This window comes from Chiloscyllium plagiosum, chromosome 6 (assembly GCF_004010195.1).
Source record: "Chiloscyllium plagiosum isolate BGI_BamShark_2017 chromosome 6, ASM401019v2, whole genome shotgun sequence".
Lineage (NCBI taxonomy): Eukaryota > Metazoa > Chordata > Chondrichthyes > Orectolobiformes > Hemiscylliidae > Chiloscyllium > Chiloscyllium plagiosum.
In genome coordinates this window covers 77,246,471-77,265,622 of record NC_057715.1, presented here as the reverse complement: position 1 = coordinate 77,265,622, position 19,152 = coordinate 77,246,471, and the positions used below count along the sequence as shown (strand labels likewise).

At 36.7% G+C, this 19,152-nt stretch overlaps 1 protein-coding gene across 1 annotated transcript in view; it reads left to right on the top strand.

Moving 5' to 3' along the window:
* xpo4 (exportin 4) overlaps nt 1–19,152 on the top strand; it is a 99,745-nt gene that overhangs the window by 64,479 nt on the left and 16,114 nt on the right. The window contains exons 10-15 of the mRNA XM_043691920.1: nt 5,808–5,950; nt 9,642–9,784; nt 11,068–11,245; nt 12,144–12,303; nt 14,259–14,428; nt 15,816–15,990. Of these exons, the coding sequence (XP_043547855.1) occupies nt 5,808–5,950; nt 9,642–9,784; nt 11,068–11,245; nt 12,144–12,303; nt 14,259–14,428; nt 15,816–15,990 (969 nt within the window). The remainder of the gene's footprint in view (nt 1–5,807; nt 5,951–9,641; nt 9,785–11,067; nt 11,246–12,143; nt 12,304–14,258; nt 14,429–15,815; nt 15,991–19,152) is intronic.

The window sequence follows — 19,152 nt, the reverse complement described above, 5'->3', positions numbered from 1 at the left end:
CATTCCTTACATTTTATTGACTTCAGTTAATATTTTCACATATTGGAATTTCTCCTTAAAACAACAACAATCAATGCTGCTTAGATAGAGTAATGAGCGTAAGGGTTGATGCATTAAATCAACAATTAATGCTGTTGTTTACTACATTTGGAGTCTTAGGAATAGTATGAAAATTATTTTTTCACATTTAGTTTAATGAAATAACTGAAGTGATTTAAGTCACAAGAGGGTAATCTGAATAATAAATAGATGTTCAATAGATACTCCATACTGATCATGTTTTCTTTTGCAACAAATAAATGTCTTCATTGAATTAAATGTGGATAAGTAAACAATTTAATGGTAACTATTGTAAGGGTGTGTTAATACTTCCCATTATAGCATGTAAACTGCCTCTCACCTCTTTTCAAAGGTGCCTGGCTATCTTGAAGTTCACTCCTCATATTATGTTTAAGCTATCTGACAACTGATTTCAGTATCTAACCCTGTGATCCATGAAGCGTTTATATGAAACTGAAGACTATTGACTTATGATCTTACCGTTAACAGTTACTATACAGTCAGCTATAGTGTAATGAAAGGTATGTGAGCACACAGTCCTCTTCTAAAGAAATCCTGAATATTCAGAGCTTGGATTGTAAACTTTACTATTCGATGGTAAATGCATTTTCTGCTACAATGTAAGCTTCCTAAGTATCATTTAATAGGGAGCATGGAAAATATTACCGCATTTTGCACTTAAATATTTTTGCTTTTACTATTTCACGATGTAACATCTTTAATCTAATTTGGCAGATGAGACTGCAAATGTACTACCTTTAGAATAATATGTTAAATTAATAAAGTTTGGATCTCTAGTTATTTCAGAGAATGTTGAATCAAATAAAGTATCTCAAAAAGTCACCAACAGTCTGGATAAGCTAACTTTCTTGACTGAAGACCAGATTATTCCAAGGATTCTGCTAATGCGGTTTGTAAACAGGTCAATAGGATGTGCTGATGATCTCCGAGTTTTTTTTTGCCTGAGAAAGAAAAAGCCTCAACTACAGAACTTCTATTCCAGTTCTAGCTTCTGTCAAGCATTAATAAATTTGCTTATTGCATAAAATTGTAGACAGTTTTGCATATTTTGCCTTTGTATTTTTACCCAGGATAAGCTATACCCAACACTCCACAAATTTTAGAAGAAAGTCAAAAATTTGCTAAAATGAGAAATGGCTCTGGTAGTTTAATGATGGTGCAGTTATACTACTGCTTTTGTCTTAGTGATCTGGTTTTAGCTGGCCATGTTGCCCAGTTCTGACTCTGTGTGTTAAAAGAAAGTGTAAGATCTCTCTATATTCCTGAGGTCATGTATTGCAGTACAATTCTCGGCTATTGAAAAGCTGCAACTTAAAAATCCAGAGTGTATTAACTAGATTTCCATATCTTTGTTCAACATTTTATTGCTTGGACAGTAGATACTGGGTAACAGAAATCCGCATAGAGTTTCATTTCCACCTACCCAGTAAAAATAAGATGATTACAACAAACAAACTGCTGTAGAAATCCAGCGAGTCTGGCAACGTATGTGGAGAGAAAGAAGAGTTAACGTTTTTGTCTCAGTGACCCAATTCTTGTGGGATTTGCGAAATGTACATTTAGCTGGAAAATACTGGACCCTTAAAAAATGAAGAAAGCCTTTTCGTTTAATGGAGTTTCTGAACGTGACTGACGTAATCATTATAGCCAACCTGCCCGGACATATGACACACCTCTGGAGCAGATGGAACTTGAAACAATGCTGCTAGTCCAGAGATGGGGACACTGCCACTGCCCCCAGAAGAGTTGCTGTGATTGGTGTAATTTGTTTTAAAAGCTGATGAAGTGTACACATGCAATATGAATTGGAGTTATGCTCACTAGCAGCTGTGATCAATTTCTAATGTGTTGTGCAGCAAATTTGAGCTCTGCTAATCCATTACGATAGAGGATATGTTAACTGCACATGGAAAGTATTGGTAGGTTATGTGAAAGGGAAATACTGTTTGACAGACCTTTTTAAGAGTATTTCAGAGTTACAAGCAGATAAAAGGGAACCAGTTAGTGCTGTTATGATCACACGTCAGATTACCATGTTGTGGTCTGGTAAGTGATAAAAAAAACATTTTTAAAAAAGGCATTTTTTGAAATCCAAGGTACTAAGATGATAAAGCTGCAGGATTCCATGATTTTAACAAAGAAACAAAATTGACTTTACGATGCAAAGTTAGAATAGTACAATGTATAATAGATATACACAATGTACATTGAATCGTTGAGAATTAACATGAAGTAAATTTGGATAACAAACGATAGTCGAACATCTTGCAGCATACATGGGGTGGGGTAATATACTGGCGTAGAATGAGAATTGATCTCGAGGCAGAAAACAATAGAAATAAATAGTTAATTCACTGGTTGGCCTCTGGGACTAGTGAGGTATTGCAAAAAATAGTGCATAAGCTCCAGCTATTCACAAACTATATCAATGATTTGGATGTGGAGACCAAATATAATATTTCTAGGTTGGTTGATAACACAAATTTAGCTTGAAATGAGTTGTGAAAGGGATACAAAGAGTTTGCGAGGACTTTTAGACAGGCTGAGAGAGTAAAAGCATGGCACTTATAATGTGGGAAAATGTGAAGTTATCCACTTTGGTAGGAAGATCAGAGTATTTCTTAAATGATGAGAGATTGATGTCTGAAGGGAAATATGTCCTCACTCATGAAGCACTGAAAGCTAGTATGCAGTTCAGCAAGCAGTTCAAAAGACAAATGGTACATTGACCTTTATTGCAAGAGAATTTGAGTAGAGGAGCAAAGAAGGATTAAATAGAATCTTAATGAGACCACACCTGGAAGATTGCATGTGGTTTTACCACAATGTAGGGAATAATAATAGTTGTCTACTTTCCACAGAGGGAGTGCAACAAAGATTCACCAGTCGAATCCTTGAGATGGTAGGATTTTATTTTTGTTTATTTGTGGATGTTTCCAACACACGTTAGGTAGCATTTATTGTCTGTCCCTAATTGATTCTGGTGAAGCTAGTGGTGGACTGCTCCTTGAACTGCTGCTATTCATGGAGTGTAGAGATATACCAATGCTGCTTTTAGGAAAAAAGAATTTTTTATTGGAGGGGATTAAAGAGACTGGGCTAATGTTCTGCAGAGCTCAGAAGAATGAGGTGTACCTTGTTCAACTAGACTATCTTCTTTCAGGAGTACGGGTAGTTGCAAGAAAGCTGCTTCTGTTGGATGTTAGAGTTCAGGACTCTCTTCAATCAGGCAGTGGTGAACATTTGGAATTCTCTACCCTGGGTTGTGAAACTTTTAAGTATATTTACAACTGAATCCTAGATATTAAAGTTGTGAGGGACATAGGCCAACAGGTTTAATTGGAAGCACTAGCTTTCGGAGCACTGCTCCTTCATCAGGTGGTTGTGGAGTACACAATTGTAAGACACCGAATTCTCCAAAAAGATGGACATAGGGATAGAGTGGGAAAATAGCTTGTTAAATTGTAGTACTGGCTTGAGAGGCTGATTGGCTTAACTCATCTCCTACTTGCAATATTTCTGCACCTAGCATAGTCAGTGAGTTGTGTTGCATTTTCAAATTCACCAATCTTTTTGGACAAAGTGACAATTGCATTAGGTTGAAAACTTATGTTTATAATTGCCACATTTATTTTTGTATACAATCTTTGAAAGAACTGATTCAAAAGAAATACATAGGTTTTAAAAACATTGGGATAAAAATATGAATTCGTGCTAACTGCAGATTCCATGCAGTTCTAGTACAAGTATTCCCTACTGTTAATAGTAATGTGTGCAAACAAATTATATTAATTGAAGCATATTCTACTCACGCATATGGAGTTAGAATGAAAAAAAAGTTTCTACTCAATTTTCGAGCTTCGAGCCTAAGCACCTGAATGCAAAGCCATCTGTGGTGGAGTGATTTAAATTGTGGATGCTCAAGAGTCCAAATATCTCTCAAGATTGTGGAAGTACAAGAGATTATGAAATGGGGATGGGATAGGGAGGGATTTGAAATCAAAACTGAAAATTCAAAAGTAGAATCATTAGTTGTCTGGGAGCAAATCGAGATCAGGGATATTTGTTAATGGGTTTTGGTGCAAGGCAGAGGCAGCAACACTTTGGATGGCCTCAAGTTAATGGAGGGTACAATGTGGGAAGTAAACAAGGAATGTGTACAGACACTGCATAGTTTGGCAACACTATCGAGATGATGAACTTTGGTGTGAAAATGAACCCCAACTTGGGATCAAATTGATTCTGGGTTTGTGAACAGTTTAATCTTGCATACTTGAAAGGGAGGGGGATAGAGTTGGTATCTAGAGAAAAGAATAACAAATCTTCCTGATATTTGGAAGTTCTTGTTCACCCTGTCTGACAGAGAGGACTGAATCTGAAGAGAGAACCGTTAACAATAGCAGTTAACACAGTGACTGGGAGAGGAAGTTGGGTGGTCAGTAGTTTAAGTAGGAATAGGCTTGGTGGAGTAGAGGTCAGTCTCGTGGATAAAGGTGAGAAGCTTAAAAGGAATCAGGAATCTTGCAACAATTAGATGGTGCTTTGGTAGAACTACACTTGTTTTACAGTCGCAATTTTAATCTAAATTTTTAAGGAAGGATATACTTGCATTGGAAGCAATGCAGTGAGGATTCACCAGATCGTAAGATGAATGTTGTCCAATGATAAGGATTGAGTAAGTGGGTTTGTGTTCTCTGCTATATGGAAGAATGAGAGGTGAACTCTTTGAAACAGTCAGGATTATGAAGATGGAAATTGAAACATTGTTCTTCCTGGCTGGGGAATCCAGAACAAGGGGACCAGAAGAAAGGGACAATCATTTAATGAAAAACAAAAATACCTGAGCTCACAGCAGGTAAGGCAGCATCCATGGAGAGAAAGCAAGCTAACATTTTCAGTCTAGATGACTTTTCATCAGAACTGAAGTGAAATGTGGAGGGCACAGCATTTATACAATAATGGAATGGCGGGGTTGGAGTGCTGGGGGAGAAAGGATGCTGATAGTTCAAACTAAGTGATCGGAATATGAGAATGCAGAACAATGGTGTGTCTGACTACCAGACTGGGAAGAACAGATAGTCCCACTTGGGTGGGGGTAGGGGAGAAGAAGACATTATGACAGAGGATGTAACAAGCAAAGCTAAAACAAAGGAAAGCAATGGGTTCACAATTTGAAGATGTTAAACTCAATGTTGAGCCCAGAAAGTTATAAAGTGCCTAGTTTGAAGATGAGATATTGCTGCTCCTGTTTTCGCTGGATTTGCTGGAGCATTGCAGCATGCCATGGACAGACAAGTGGATATGGGAGAAACATTTTCACTTATTATCAATGTATTGAATTCTTTACCCAGGGGATCGTTGATGTAACGAACATTAAATTTATATTAGGCTGAAATGGACAGACTTTTGATCTGTTTTCTTAAACTGGAGAAAGAGAGGCAGGGAAAGAATTAGAGCAAGTTTGGCCAGGTGAAGTTCAGAATAGGAAAAAGGGGCAATATAAAAAGTTAATTATACTTGATGCTTTCCACTGACCATCTAGGAGATTATTTAAAATGAAAAAGTAATCTATTCCCATTCTTTTTCCATTTCAGGAAAAACTAAGAATGATGAGGCAAACTAAGTAGTCAGTTGATATTTAATATTTTAAGTAAACAAATTTACCATGGAATTTTACATTGATGATTTTTTAAAAATTCCAATATCTAATTTTTGTTTTTATACAGACCACCAATGGTGTAACATCACGCGACGAGGAAGAAATCAGTGAAATTCAAGAAGATGATCGAGAAATGTTCTCTGACCAGTTGGCAAGTATCGGCATGCTAGGAAGAATAGCAGCAGACCACTGCATACCTCTTCTTATAAGGTAGGCTTACAAAATACTGGCAGAGGAATTTGACACAACTGACTTAAAATAAATAATCATCTTGAAATCTTAGATTCACATCACCATGGAATTGGTTGCATTTAAAAACACTTCAAGTATATGTTCTGGACAGTAGTACTTCTACTTAATATTTGCCTGACCAGTCAGATTGAGAATACATCAATTACTTCCCAGTTTTTCTTATTGCTCAACCATGAAATCATTACCTGTGAAACAGTAACCCTGTTGGTAATCTATTTCCAGTATTGTGCTCAAGAGGAATTATATGACAGTCTTAATGAAAGGCTACCAATTCATGAGAATTATCATAGCTGAACTCAATTCTGACTTTAACCTGACATCTACCCACCACACCTCACTGGCTTTGCTTGAAAGCAACCAGAGGTGAAAACCTAAACCCGTTTTCTATTCTTGTTTCAAAGCTACCCGCAGGCATAGAGGGTGTTTTTCTGGGTCCTGAGCATAGAGGTGATTGTTGGGTCCTGTGGATGGGTCTTTTGGGTCAGGGTCTGAGTAAGTGTAGTTGGGGAGTATGTGGGGTAAGTTGGGATTGGTTGACCATTCAGTCAGGAGTTAAGTTAGTTAGTTAGGCAAAGTTTGAATAGTTACTCAAAACTGTAGACTATTTTGTGACCTGTAGTGGAACCTCCCAAATTCTCTGAATTAAATGGGTATTTTCAGAGAGCTCCAACCATAGGGGAATTGCCCAGTGGAATCTTCAATATCTGCTACAACAGAGTCTGCTACAATGGGATTCTGTTTGGTTCCTGTGTGCAGGTCATACCTTTGCTTTCAAATCAATGCTGTGACCTTACTAATTCCTGAACTTAGATAATCTTACTTAGTGGTTTAAGGACTGAATCTGGAACATTTGAGACAGAGAACAATATGGGTATATTGGGAGTTAGCAAAGTAATAGTACTATTTTGTATTAGTCTGGAAAAGAACAGATACAGACACCAAGTACCAAATGACAGCCTGCTTTGTTGCACACTTCTATGGCTCTATCAAACTAAAGTGAAATTAGTACAATATGATCTCTGCTTTGTCAGCCTTTTCTTGTTCCTTTAATACATTCACTTAGATGAATGCACTAATATAGTTAGTGAAATTGCGGTGAGGGATGTAATATGATTCCGTCAATTAGGAATGGTTTTATAGCAAAGCTAATGCAGACGAGACTAACAAGCACACTTCCTATTCCAAAAATTCTTCAGAAGTCACATCAGACTCTGCTTCTCTCTCCACAGATACTGCCAGACCTGAATTTTAGAACTTTTACTTTTTACAAAATTATAACCAGAAGAAATCAAAAACATAAATTTCTGGAAAAAGTCAGCAGTTCTGTCTGCAACTGTGGAGAGAAAACAAAGTCAAAGTTTCAAGTCCTGTGACCCTTCTTCAGAGCATTGTGGAGTTTTCTCCAGCAATTTCTGTTTTTGTTTATTTCAGATCCCCAAAATCTGCAGTTGTTGTTTTAAAACTAAACAAGCATTGACTGAACACTACTTAATAATCAATTAATACTCAAAGAAAATATGGTGTTTTATTGCAATTAGTTATTCCACATCATATTCTTTTGTTATAGCATTCTCCACAAAAACAGGAAGTAATAGACTGTAAGACAAACAGGAGGCTAGAAGATCACAACAAGCCAGGCAGCATCAGGAGGTGGAGAAGTCAATGTTTCGGGTACTGGGTTCCCCTGCATCTCCTCCAACCTAGTCTATCCGGTGCTCCTGATGTGGTCATCTTGACATCAGTGAGACCAAACGTAGATTAGGTGACTGTTTGTTTCACTGTGCATCTTTGCCTGGCCCGGAACGGCCAGCCTGACCTTGTGGTCACCACCTATTTCAATGAACTCGTCCACCCACATCCACCTTTGGCCTCCTTCATTGTCACAGTGAATCAGACCGCAAATTGGAGGAACAACACCTTCTCTTCCGTCTGGGCAGCCTACAGCCTGGAAAACTTAAATTGCGTTCTCTAATTTCAAATAACGTTTCCACCCATTCCCCAGCTACCTTTCCAGCCCTGTCTCCTCCCTTCAATTCCACCTACTAACCCTTCCTTCCAGCTACCAACCAGATTCATCCCTCCCATCAACTAACCAGATTGTACCCACTACCTGTGTCCACCTATCACAAGGAGAAAGTGAGGTCTGCAGATGCTGGAGATCAAAGTTGAAACTTTATTGCTGGAACAGCACAGCAGGTCAGGCAGCATCCAGGGAACAGGAGATTCGACGTTTCGGGCACAGGCCCTTCTTCAGGAATCACCTATCACAACCTCAGCATTCTACTACTACCCCCAACAAAACAAAAGTCCTGAAGAAGGGTTAATACCTGAAATGTTGCCGACTTCACCTGCTAATGTTGCCTGGCATGCTGCGTTCTTCTAGCCTCCTGCTCGTCTACGTTGGATTCCAGCATCTGCTGTGTTTATTTTGTCTCTAACCAAATAATACACTGTCACTCCCAGGTTCTAATGGGTTCGTGCCTCCCCACTTTGTCAAGTCATAATGTTGAATGATTGTTGAGAGGCACTTCCTTGGATGGGGACAAATTCCTGAACTGACTACCAGCAGTAAGATCAACGCTGGTAATTTCTGTTCCCAGTCAGGGCAGATCAAATCACTCAATCATTTGGAGTACTGAGGGATGCTGTATTTTGACCAGAGACTGTCCTTACATCCAGAAGTTCATGGAGAACTTGCGTTTTTTTTCTGCTGACCACATCAACTAGAGATTGAAAGTGTATCCAAAGTTAGCCCAGCTTTCTGACGTGAACAATGTAAACCTTGCTCTGATAGTGAACAACTTAGGCTCTTCATGGTAATGTTCAACTGTTTTGAGTGGAGACTGAAGGTGGGTTGTCACATCTCATTATGCAAGTTAACTTAATGGACAATATTTCTGATGAGTAAAAGTGATTCTTGCAACTGTTGGATTAAAGTTTAGACGCTAAGATGTGCTGTGCCTCATAGACGTGTATATCAGAATTCCAGACTTTGAAAGACGACACTGTTGTTGAATAATGCCCGATATTAAGCAAACATATCTGTGAAGCATGATGCCTATCTTCACAGAAGCTTTGTCTTAATAGTAATGTATGAGGTTGAAATGTTTTTTATAGCCTTTGACTACTTAACTTTTCCAGTAGACAATATATGTAAAGATAAATAATCCAGAACTAAGTTGATTATAAATGTATTTGTTTGATGAAGCTGTCAATAAGATTATTCAATAACTGTATCATTTCTACGTTTTAAATTTTCTAAAAATGAGGCATGTTTTATCTAGCATTATGACGTGATGAATGATAAATATTAGTTCTTGATTTTTATTCAGTGATGTAATGTCATGATAAGTCTCATTTTCCCTTCCCACAATCTCTTGTGTGTTTTCCTTAGAAATGTGTTCCAGTCTTTCATTAAATTCACCATTTTGAAAGCATAGCAATAGCACTCAGCGTCCACTTTTACACCAGTGCAGTTGTGCAGAGCGAATCATGCATCTTAGCTTCTGCACAATGTGCTGCAACCAGCCTTATGAACAAATATGAATTACTTCTTTTTATTAGCATTTAGAGATGTCTTGTATAAATATATAGTAATTAAATGCCATTATCTGGATTCTGTAGTTTGATTAACTGCATTATCTTTTAGCTTATTAGAAGATAGAGTAACAAGACTTCATGGTCAGCTACAAAGGCAACAACAGTTTCTTTCATCACCAGGGCCAGCATCATTGGATAATAAAGTACTGGATGATTTGTATGAGGATATTCATTGGTTACTTTTAGTCGCGGGTAAGTTCACTCCTAAATATGTTGTCTAGTCCAAAGTGCAATAAAGTTGATTCTAGCAATGAGGTTAATAGATTTCTGAAAAGATAAATTCTGACTGAGGTTCCTATAAGAATGGAGCTTAAAGGCTAATAAAGATAATTGGGATATCTAATTACAGCTTGAGGAATTTGTATTTGGGAGCAAGATAAGTTGCAAAAAAAATACAGACACAGGTCTTGGTGAAGATGTAGAGAAATGTCTCTTGTAATAGGACAAGAATGGCTCCTGAGAGCCAAGTGGTGAGGCTTGGAAACATTTGCCTTTTGAGGGTCTGATGTGGTGAAACTATTGTCTGAAAGAGTAAAAGAACTGAATTTCCACCTAAGAAATACGGCTCTGTAACTGAACTTAAAGCTTTATGTGCCTCCTTGGAGAGATCCTTTGTAGCTTTGTATGGTGTATCTTTGTATTGACTATTTATAATGAAATATATTTTTTAAATTTGTGTCATTCATAAATGTTTAAATTGTTGGTTTTGGTTTGCTTGTTACGATAAAAATTTGAAAAAATGATATTTTGTCCATTGATTTTGCTTTCCAGTGTTGTAGTGGGGATTCCTTTATTTTTAAAAGTTGTCTCTAAGTTGGGTGAGGTTCATAACATTTTAAGTAATAGTGTTTTTAATGGTTAGTTATATTTTTCTTTTTGATTTAGATTCTTTAACATAGCTTTAACTAAATTTGCTAATCACTAAACAAACCTTTTTACAACCTTTGATCTGTACAGCACATTGCTTTGCAATGATAATTTCAAATTTTGTGCTAATTAAACATTCTACCATAATGATTCTGAAAAATCTAAGTGGAAGTGGTATGCTGGAGGAAAGACAGTGTGTGGTAAGGAAGAGCGCTGATTAGAGATCATAAGTAATTGCAGTACTTTAAAGCATTTCATGGAGACATTTTTTGAAGCAGGAATGTACATAAAGCTTTTCAGATTGTAAACAACCAATGTTGTGGGTGGACTTGGATTGTGAGTATCTCCACATTTGCAGGCAGGATATTCTTACCTTTGTAAGAAAGGTGCCACTTTGTTGGAAGATTTTTGACTTGGAAAACAGTATGTATGGAGGAGCAGATGTGTCTTGAGCAGTTGTATGATTTTTTTCTTTTTAATGAAGTAATTTATTCTATGAAATTCAGTTTGGTTCTATGTACATTGTGGCTTATCAATATAAATATGAAATGAATATTATAGGATACTAAACTGTGTTCATAACCTGGTATCTTTATTAATTTTACTAGGCTACCTCTTAGCTGATGATACTCAGGGAGAGACTCCTCTTATACCTCCAGAGATAATGGAATATTCCATTAAACATGCCACTGAAGTTGACATTAACACAACACTTCAGATTCTTGGTTCTCCAGGAGAAAAGGCTTCCTCCATCCCAGGATGTAACAGAACAGATTCTGTAATTAGGTAAGAGTCCATTTTAAATGATTTGACTGGAAGGAAAATTAGTGTGGTCGCTTTTACTCAAAACTTGTCTGAAACTAGTTGTAATAAAAAAAAAAATCCCTTTGTAAAAATAACCATGGATCCACTTGATAGTAGTATAACAAGTGAGATTCGTACTACTTTAATAAGGGAAAATTTTTCAAAAGCATTGGTATCATTGAATTCCCCACCTACAACATCCCGGGGGATACTGTTGACCCGTACTGTATTTTTTGATAATGGGGCAATAAGTTGGAAGTTCTGTGGTGTGTACTTAACCATCTGACTCCCCAGAGCCAGTCCACCATCAAGCTCGAGTCATTCAATGATTTTTCAGTAATAGTGCTGTGCATGCACACTCACTCTGTGAAAGATTTTTACATTTAAATGTGTCTTAAAGGTTTGCCCATGTTTTGGTCATTGATAACTATATTAGAGAAAAATAACTGTCTAAATTGTCAATAGAAGTATATTTTAAATTTGTGTTTTACATTTCCTTTTTGCTAGTTCACTTGCCATTATTTTATTGTTATTGCTTGAACTTTAAACTGAGAGAGATTCAAGGGCATAATTGGAATGGAAACTTGGAGGGCAAGGATATGTCAATAACACATATGTCATGTGGTCATCTGAAATTATCTATATTGCATTCCAAATAAAGTTGAAGGTTTAATCTGTATATTTCTATTCATGTCTTCCCCTCTAAAAGTAGCACAACTGTTTAACAAATATCTTCAGTGTCTTCTCACCATGAAACTGTTAGCCATCTACGTTTGGATACACCTTGTCCATATCTTTCAAATTAAACATCTACTTTATGTGTGACGAACCATCTTGATTCTAAGTCATACTTAAACTGAACTGAAGTATCTATTTCCAGGTTGTTAGCTGCTGTTCTGAGAGTTTCGGAAGTTGAATCTCGAGCCACTAGGGCAAACTTGGCAGAACTCCTTAGTCCACAAATGGGAAAAGATATAATGTGGTTCCTGAAACGGTGGACAAAGACCTACCTTTTAGTAGATGAAAAGCTTTATGATCAGGTGAGGAACTTTGTGTTTTAATGCATGTTTGCTATTTAATATACTTGTAGATTTATAAACATTTCTTAAGCAATTTTGAGGTCTTCCACATCTAAACTAGTATGTTCACTTAATTATTTTTAAATTCCTATGCATGCCCCCTAATTGGACCTGTAGTATGTGCCAGTTCCTCTTCATATCTGGATGAGTATTGTACCTTGGAGGTCATTGCATGCATTTGTTGACTTTAAAGCAGACTCTGGTGAATACCTTTATATTTTGCACTCTGTTTTGTACTGATATATATTCGCCTGACTATGGCTGATTTTCTTTGATTTAAAAATTTACATTTACTCCTACCTGTTTAATTTGTGGATTGGATTTAATGATTTATTGTAAAACAGTGCTTCTTTGTGTAGTTCAGGTAGGGACAATTCTGTATAATTGATCAGGTTGATTTCAAGAAAGTTTGAAGATTTCTTCAGCTGTCTCTTTGATACATGTCCAACAAAAGTCATGCTTTTGGGCCACTATTTGGAGTGAAGCCCTTTTTGTGGTTGCACAATATCAGAGTCTCACATTCTAAAGGTGAATTGATCAGTATTGATATCTCTTCTTGGGTATACAGTGATTTATTGAAATTGTTAGTGTAGTTAGCATCGTTGGAGACAGAAACAGTTAATGTGTCAGGTGTGTGTGCTTTGATCTGAATTGGAAAAGGGTGGGTTTTGTCACCTCCCTTCAAAATTCCCTTGTAGCGTTTTTGTATTTTCACCAGACTCTTGGTAAAGAAGTTTTTCTTTAATTTGCTACTGGATTTATTAATGATTTTATATTCATAGCCCCCTAGCATTTGAATTCCTGATGAACAGAAACATCTCTGTATCTACGCTATCGAATCCGCTCATCATTGTAAAGATTTCAGTTGGATCACTGCTCAGTTTTTATTTTCCTTTTCTAGAAAAGTATCCTAGCTTATTCAATCTTCCTGTTATCTGTAATTTTTAAGTCCTGTATCCATCCAAGAATTTGTTTTAAAACCTTCTCCGATGCTTCCATGCTTCTGAGACTAAACTATTCACAGTATTGATATCTCTTTTCACATCAAAGAATGTTCCTGTGATTGAACAACTACTTGTTTGATGGAAAATCATTGATATATTTGGGAAATCATTGTTAATTTACTGGTCAGGTTGCATGATATTGTGAAATGTTATCTTTCTGTCTTCTGTCCCTTATTTATAAAGAAATAGAAGAAATGACAAAGAATAACAAGTTAAATGGACCTTTTCTGGTGCTTTAAATATGTCTTGTGATTGATTGAGAAGAAACTACAATGAATCTTGCGGGGTAGGGGCAGTAGTAAAGGTCAGAATATATTGTGATGGTTGCAGTTATGCAAACAAGATGAAAGTTTTAGTTAAGTTGGTTGCGTTGGTTGCAAGCCAAGGACTTGAACACCAAATTTAGGCTGACACTTCATTATTGAAGAAATGCTACATTGTCAGAACTTCTCTCTATGTAATAAGCTAACATGAGATACACACTACCTGTTCAGATAGAACCCATGGTATTATTAGAAGAGGTTTTCTTGGTGATTTGGTCTTCCCTAAAACAGACACACCAGAAAAAAAATCTAATTTCTCAATTGCCTCCTGTTTGTAGGGACATGCTGCACGCAAGCATGAGATATTAGAATTATGATAATATGCTATATAGTCTTTATTCGGTAATAATGAAAAATACTATTAGATGGAATGGGCAAAATAACTCAAATGGAAAATTAAGTAGGTTTAAAGCAACAAAATTTATTAATGGTATGAAAATAAATTGACAATAAATGTGCCTTCCCAAGTACATAGAGATGATGGTGCCCTGCTAATATTTGATAAGCTTCACTAAGTGTCCTATTAATTCAAGCAGCTGAATGAACATCAGTACTATATTTTTTAGAAGTATATCTTCTTTCCTTACAGATAAGTTTACCATTAAGTACAGCATTTGGTGCAGACACTGAAGGTGCTCAGTGGATTGTCGGTTACCTTCTAGAAAAAGTTATCAGTAATCTTTCAGTATGGATTGCAGAACAGGATCTGGCAAATGACACAGTCCAACTCCTTGTAACTCTAGTAGAGAGGAGAGAACGGTGAGTACTCTGTGCAGGCGGTAATATCAAAACAAAATCCATCAGTTCTCCTGATTTAACAGCTAACTATCACTACTTTTTTTATTAACCATTTTTATTGAGATATATTTTGCCTCTTGCCTATTCATGTTGCCACTATTAGAAACTTATTCTTTCACTATTGTGTGGCATTTAAAGGAATAACCAACGCTGAAATTATGGAACAAGAGCTGGTCCATTTGACCCTCCTTATTTGTGTTGAATTTAAATCTGTCTTGTAGATCAGTTTTATGCATGCCCATTTTCCTGCTTTTTCCATATTCTCTTTCATGTTCTTCAGAAGGCTTCTTCGGTAAGTTCTTCTTGATTTATCTTCACCATAGGAAATCTTTCTATGTTCAGCTGACTGTACAAAAATTATTCTAGTGTGTCTAATTTTGTAGTTAAAGTGTGGCTTGTCTGGTCCCTTGTCTTTGGATACGCTAATGACTATTCTGACCATATATAACTTTTAGTACATGACAGCTCCTTAGTGGCTTTCTTCATAAATTAAATCCTCCATTTGTTTCATTTGTTCCAAAGCTATTGAATCTCCTTGTTCTATTAAGAAACCCAAATTTTCACCTAATATTTCAGATGTAACCTCGTCATTATTTGGTGTTGAATTATCATGAATTCTTTGCTCTTGTATTCTGTTCTGTTTGGTATAAACTCACAAATTATATTTAATGTTTATAGAACCAATTAGTTTTTTCCATGAAGTTCTTCCTTTTTTGATTCTATTTGAATGTAATTTTTCAGCATAAGAATATTTAATGGCTTCTTTAGTTGTTTCTTCAAGCATTTTCTTAGTCACTCACTGCCTCACTGAATTGACTTGTTAGAAGCTCATGATACTTTTATCATGGTTGTTAGCCTCAAGCAGGTGGCCAGCACTTGATGATATGACTTCATTAAGAATATTATGTTGTGTTTTTTGGCAATTATCATGTAGCCATTTGAATGTTTATCAAAAGAATTGACTGCATGGACTTTTAGTTTGGAATAATTTGTCGAGTAGCTTATTGACTAATGACTTTAATGTTCTAAACTGTATTGTATATAAAAGTTCAAGTGTGAGCACCCCAAATATATTCTAAAATAATCAAATGATTTCTCAGTCTAAAGCTACTGACACATCAAAAATATATTTTGAGAGAATAGTTTTATTTGATGCTGCAGGTTTTTGTAGCCACTTAATAGCATACAAAGAAGTATAGAATATATATTTTTTTCAAACAAGTACTTGTTTTTGTTCAAGATTTTAATGCCAGTTGTATTAATTATGAAGCCATAACTACATTCAGATAATTGCATTTGTTTTACACATATTTTCCAGTAGTTTTAATTGACAACTGTTTCCTTTTAGGGCTAATTTAGTAATAAAATGTGAAAATTGGTGGAATTTGGCAAAACAATATGCAAGTCGAAGTCCACCACTAAACTACCTTCCCAGCTGTGTGCAGCGAACATTGATGAAAGCGCTAGTTTTGGCAGGGTTTGCTCATGTGGATACAGAAACAAAACAACAGTATTGGACAGAGGTGAGAATTTGAATATAGACAAAGTTGGCAATTTTTCCAAAGTTTCTAGCATCTTTAAGGTAAACTATTGGACTAAATGTTTCTAAAATCAAGAGCATATTGATGAAGAAACTTTTTTGTTCAATCCACTGGTCTTGGATATTAATTTACTTTTTGCATCTCTAGTTGCTTTATTGAAACATATGTTCCATTTGGTAGAGGATACACTGCCTACACTGATAACCTAAAATATATAGTTTGCGGATGTTGAATGTGATAGCAAATGGTACCGTGCAAATGATCATATCACATCCTAAGTTCAGCTATTTTTGTCTTCATTTCCATCTTCCAAAAAAAGCACTACCTTTTAAAAGGCAAAATTTTGCAGGTGGACATATTTAGAAGGCATTTTATTTTGAAACTACAACTGATGTAATATTTGAAAACTGCATAAGGAGAATTCACGTGCTGGTGGAAGTGATGTAATAAGCGATTGAGGGGGGAAAGCAAGATCAGTCAACCAGCATTAGAAGAGAGCCAGAATTCTCAACACTACCCATCTGGCCGATTGGATAGCTTAGGCACAATTACTGAAACTATTTTCAGAAGTGCTCTTCAGTCTGGAATCAGTGAAGGCTATCTGAATATTGCAGTCATATCTGAGATCAAACTTATTGGAAATAAAGCTCTCACAATGTCAGATGAAGGCACCACAGATATTAACTTTTATGCCGCCAACTGAATGCATGAAGTGATAGGACATTGCAAGTCATATAATTTGACAGGGCTCTCCTTAATTTGCCTGGCAGCCATTAAATGTTTCAAGATTGCTAGATTCACGAGGATTGTAGAGGCTTGCACTCATTTGGCACAGCATGTGCAGTTTCCTTCATGCAAATTCAACAAGTTAGTCAAATACTTAAAAATGTGTTGCTGGAAAAGCGCAGCAGGTCAGGCAGCATCAAAGGAGAAGGAGAATCAACGTTTCGGGCATAAGCCCTTCAGGGAGAAGAAGAAGAAGAAGAAGCCTGAAGAAGGGCTTATGCCCGAAATGTCGATTCTCCTTCTCCTTTGATGTTGCCTGACCACGTTTCGGGCATAAGCCCTTCAGGGAGAAGAAGAAGAAGAAGAAGAAGAAGAAGCCTGAAGAAGGGCTTATGCCCGAAATGTCGATTCTCCTTCTCCTTTGATGTTGCCTGACCTGCTGCGCTTTTCCAGCAATACATTTTTAAGCTCTGATCTCCAGCATCTGCAGTCCTCACTTTCTCCAAGTTAGTCAAATGCTCAAACATAGGTGTACCGAATGCAGAGTTTAATAAATTGTGAAAGCATGTTGTGAGATTCAGAGTTTTGAAACTAGGAGTGGGTAGTTGGTGTCCCTGAACATGATCAAGAGCTCGATGGAGACATTGCTAATGCTGACATCCTGATCCATGTAGAAAGGAAGCAGGTGCTGTGCCAGGTTTATTTGGTACACCATCTCCTTTCTTTCACCAAGTTCTTTAAGATATAAGTAAAATTTGAATTGTGAGCCTAGCATATTGATCACTTGTTCTCTCTCGTTATGTAGGAGCTACTTCACTCTTTTGCATTATATATTCAAGTTATTTATTCCTGTAACTTTGTCACTTTGCGCCTTTTTTGTTGGTCTTTTCCCAATGCTGTTCTAGCTGCTATTCTATGTGCTCGATGACATCCTGAAATGCAGCAAAATAGTATTAATTTCTTAGCAGAGGTGAGCCTTCTAGGTGAGCACCTTGAATCTTGTGATGGGTTGATGAAAGACCGACTCTGACTCTGTCTGGGCTCCTATGTTGTTGATTTCAGGCAAAACAATATCGAAGACACAAAACCAACATGTCCATGTCCATGTCCACAAGATTTGGTTACCATAGAGGATTAGAAGAATGCCTTCACTGAATCTAATAGATCTTTGATCCCTCAGAAAGTGACAACCAAAAATGCTTTAGTCCCTTTTCAAAGGGTGCACTGTCAACTTAGTGATCTAGTTAATGTAATTTATAGATAGTCCCTGAGCCATCAATCATTCATTCAGTATCTACACGTTAAGGTAACTGATTTGATAGGAGAAGTTTTCTTAAGCTGATACAACTGCCACCTTCCCCAGGCTGTAAATGTGATTGAAGCTCTGCTGACATCCTACTCATCATGGCTGTGCCATTAAGATCATCATCTATATACTTGACATGCAGGGATCATTACACATTTGTTCAACCACATAGGTTCTACTTCTGCACTTGTATTCTCTGCATATCCATGCTCCATGTTTCACCACATGTTAAATATTACGCAGTCAGAGCGATGTGAGTAAGTGGTTTCAGAATGTCAAGGCTAGAGGGAATGTGCAATTGTTGTTGTTTAGATGCTTCTCAACTGTACAGCAAATCCTCATGTAAAAATTGTACTTAACTGACGCAGTTTTAATTGACCAGACTATTTAGTAGCAGAGAATGGTTAATGCAGGCAGAACTAAATGCACAACTAATTTCTGTCACTAAATGCAATTTCAGAACAGGAGCTAGAGGCGATGTAGACAGCGGTGTCTGACTTTAAAGCTTAAAAACAAAGGACAGTGTCACAAAGTTGCTGTAGTACAGAAGAAGGTCATTCATCCCTTTGTGCCTGCATCGTTTCTGTTGCCTAGTGCCAATCTTCTGCCTTTTCCCCATTTTCCTGTCATCCAATGCTGCCTAGAATTCCTCAACTGAACTTGCTTTCATCACATTTCTCAATATTTCCATACCCTAACAACTCACTAGCCTAATTAAAATTAGTTAATTTTATGATATGCAATGGGTTTGGCCTCTCTGAACCGACAAAATCCTTTATTGCCACATTTGTAACTCTGCATCAGGGAGCCGGGTGTATGTCAGACAGAATGATTGATTGTGTGAGGTACTAATCAACACCAATAGTCTGTACCATAAGGATATGGAAATTTAAGGCAATTGATCCTCCTTAGGTTAACTGAATACTTGATCATTTGCAAAGTGAGCATTTTTTTAATACAAAGATACATCTTTCAAATGATACAGATCTTGTCACTTAAGGAAAGGTTCTAATTAGTAGTCATTTCAGTTTCCCCTCTTAAAGTAGGTTATTTAAATTGTGAACTGTAAATGGAATTTCAACATCTTAATGCCAGTTGCTTAATTCATGTTT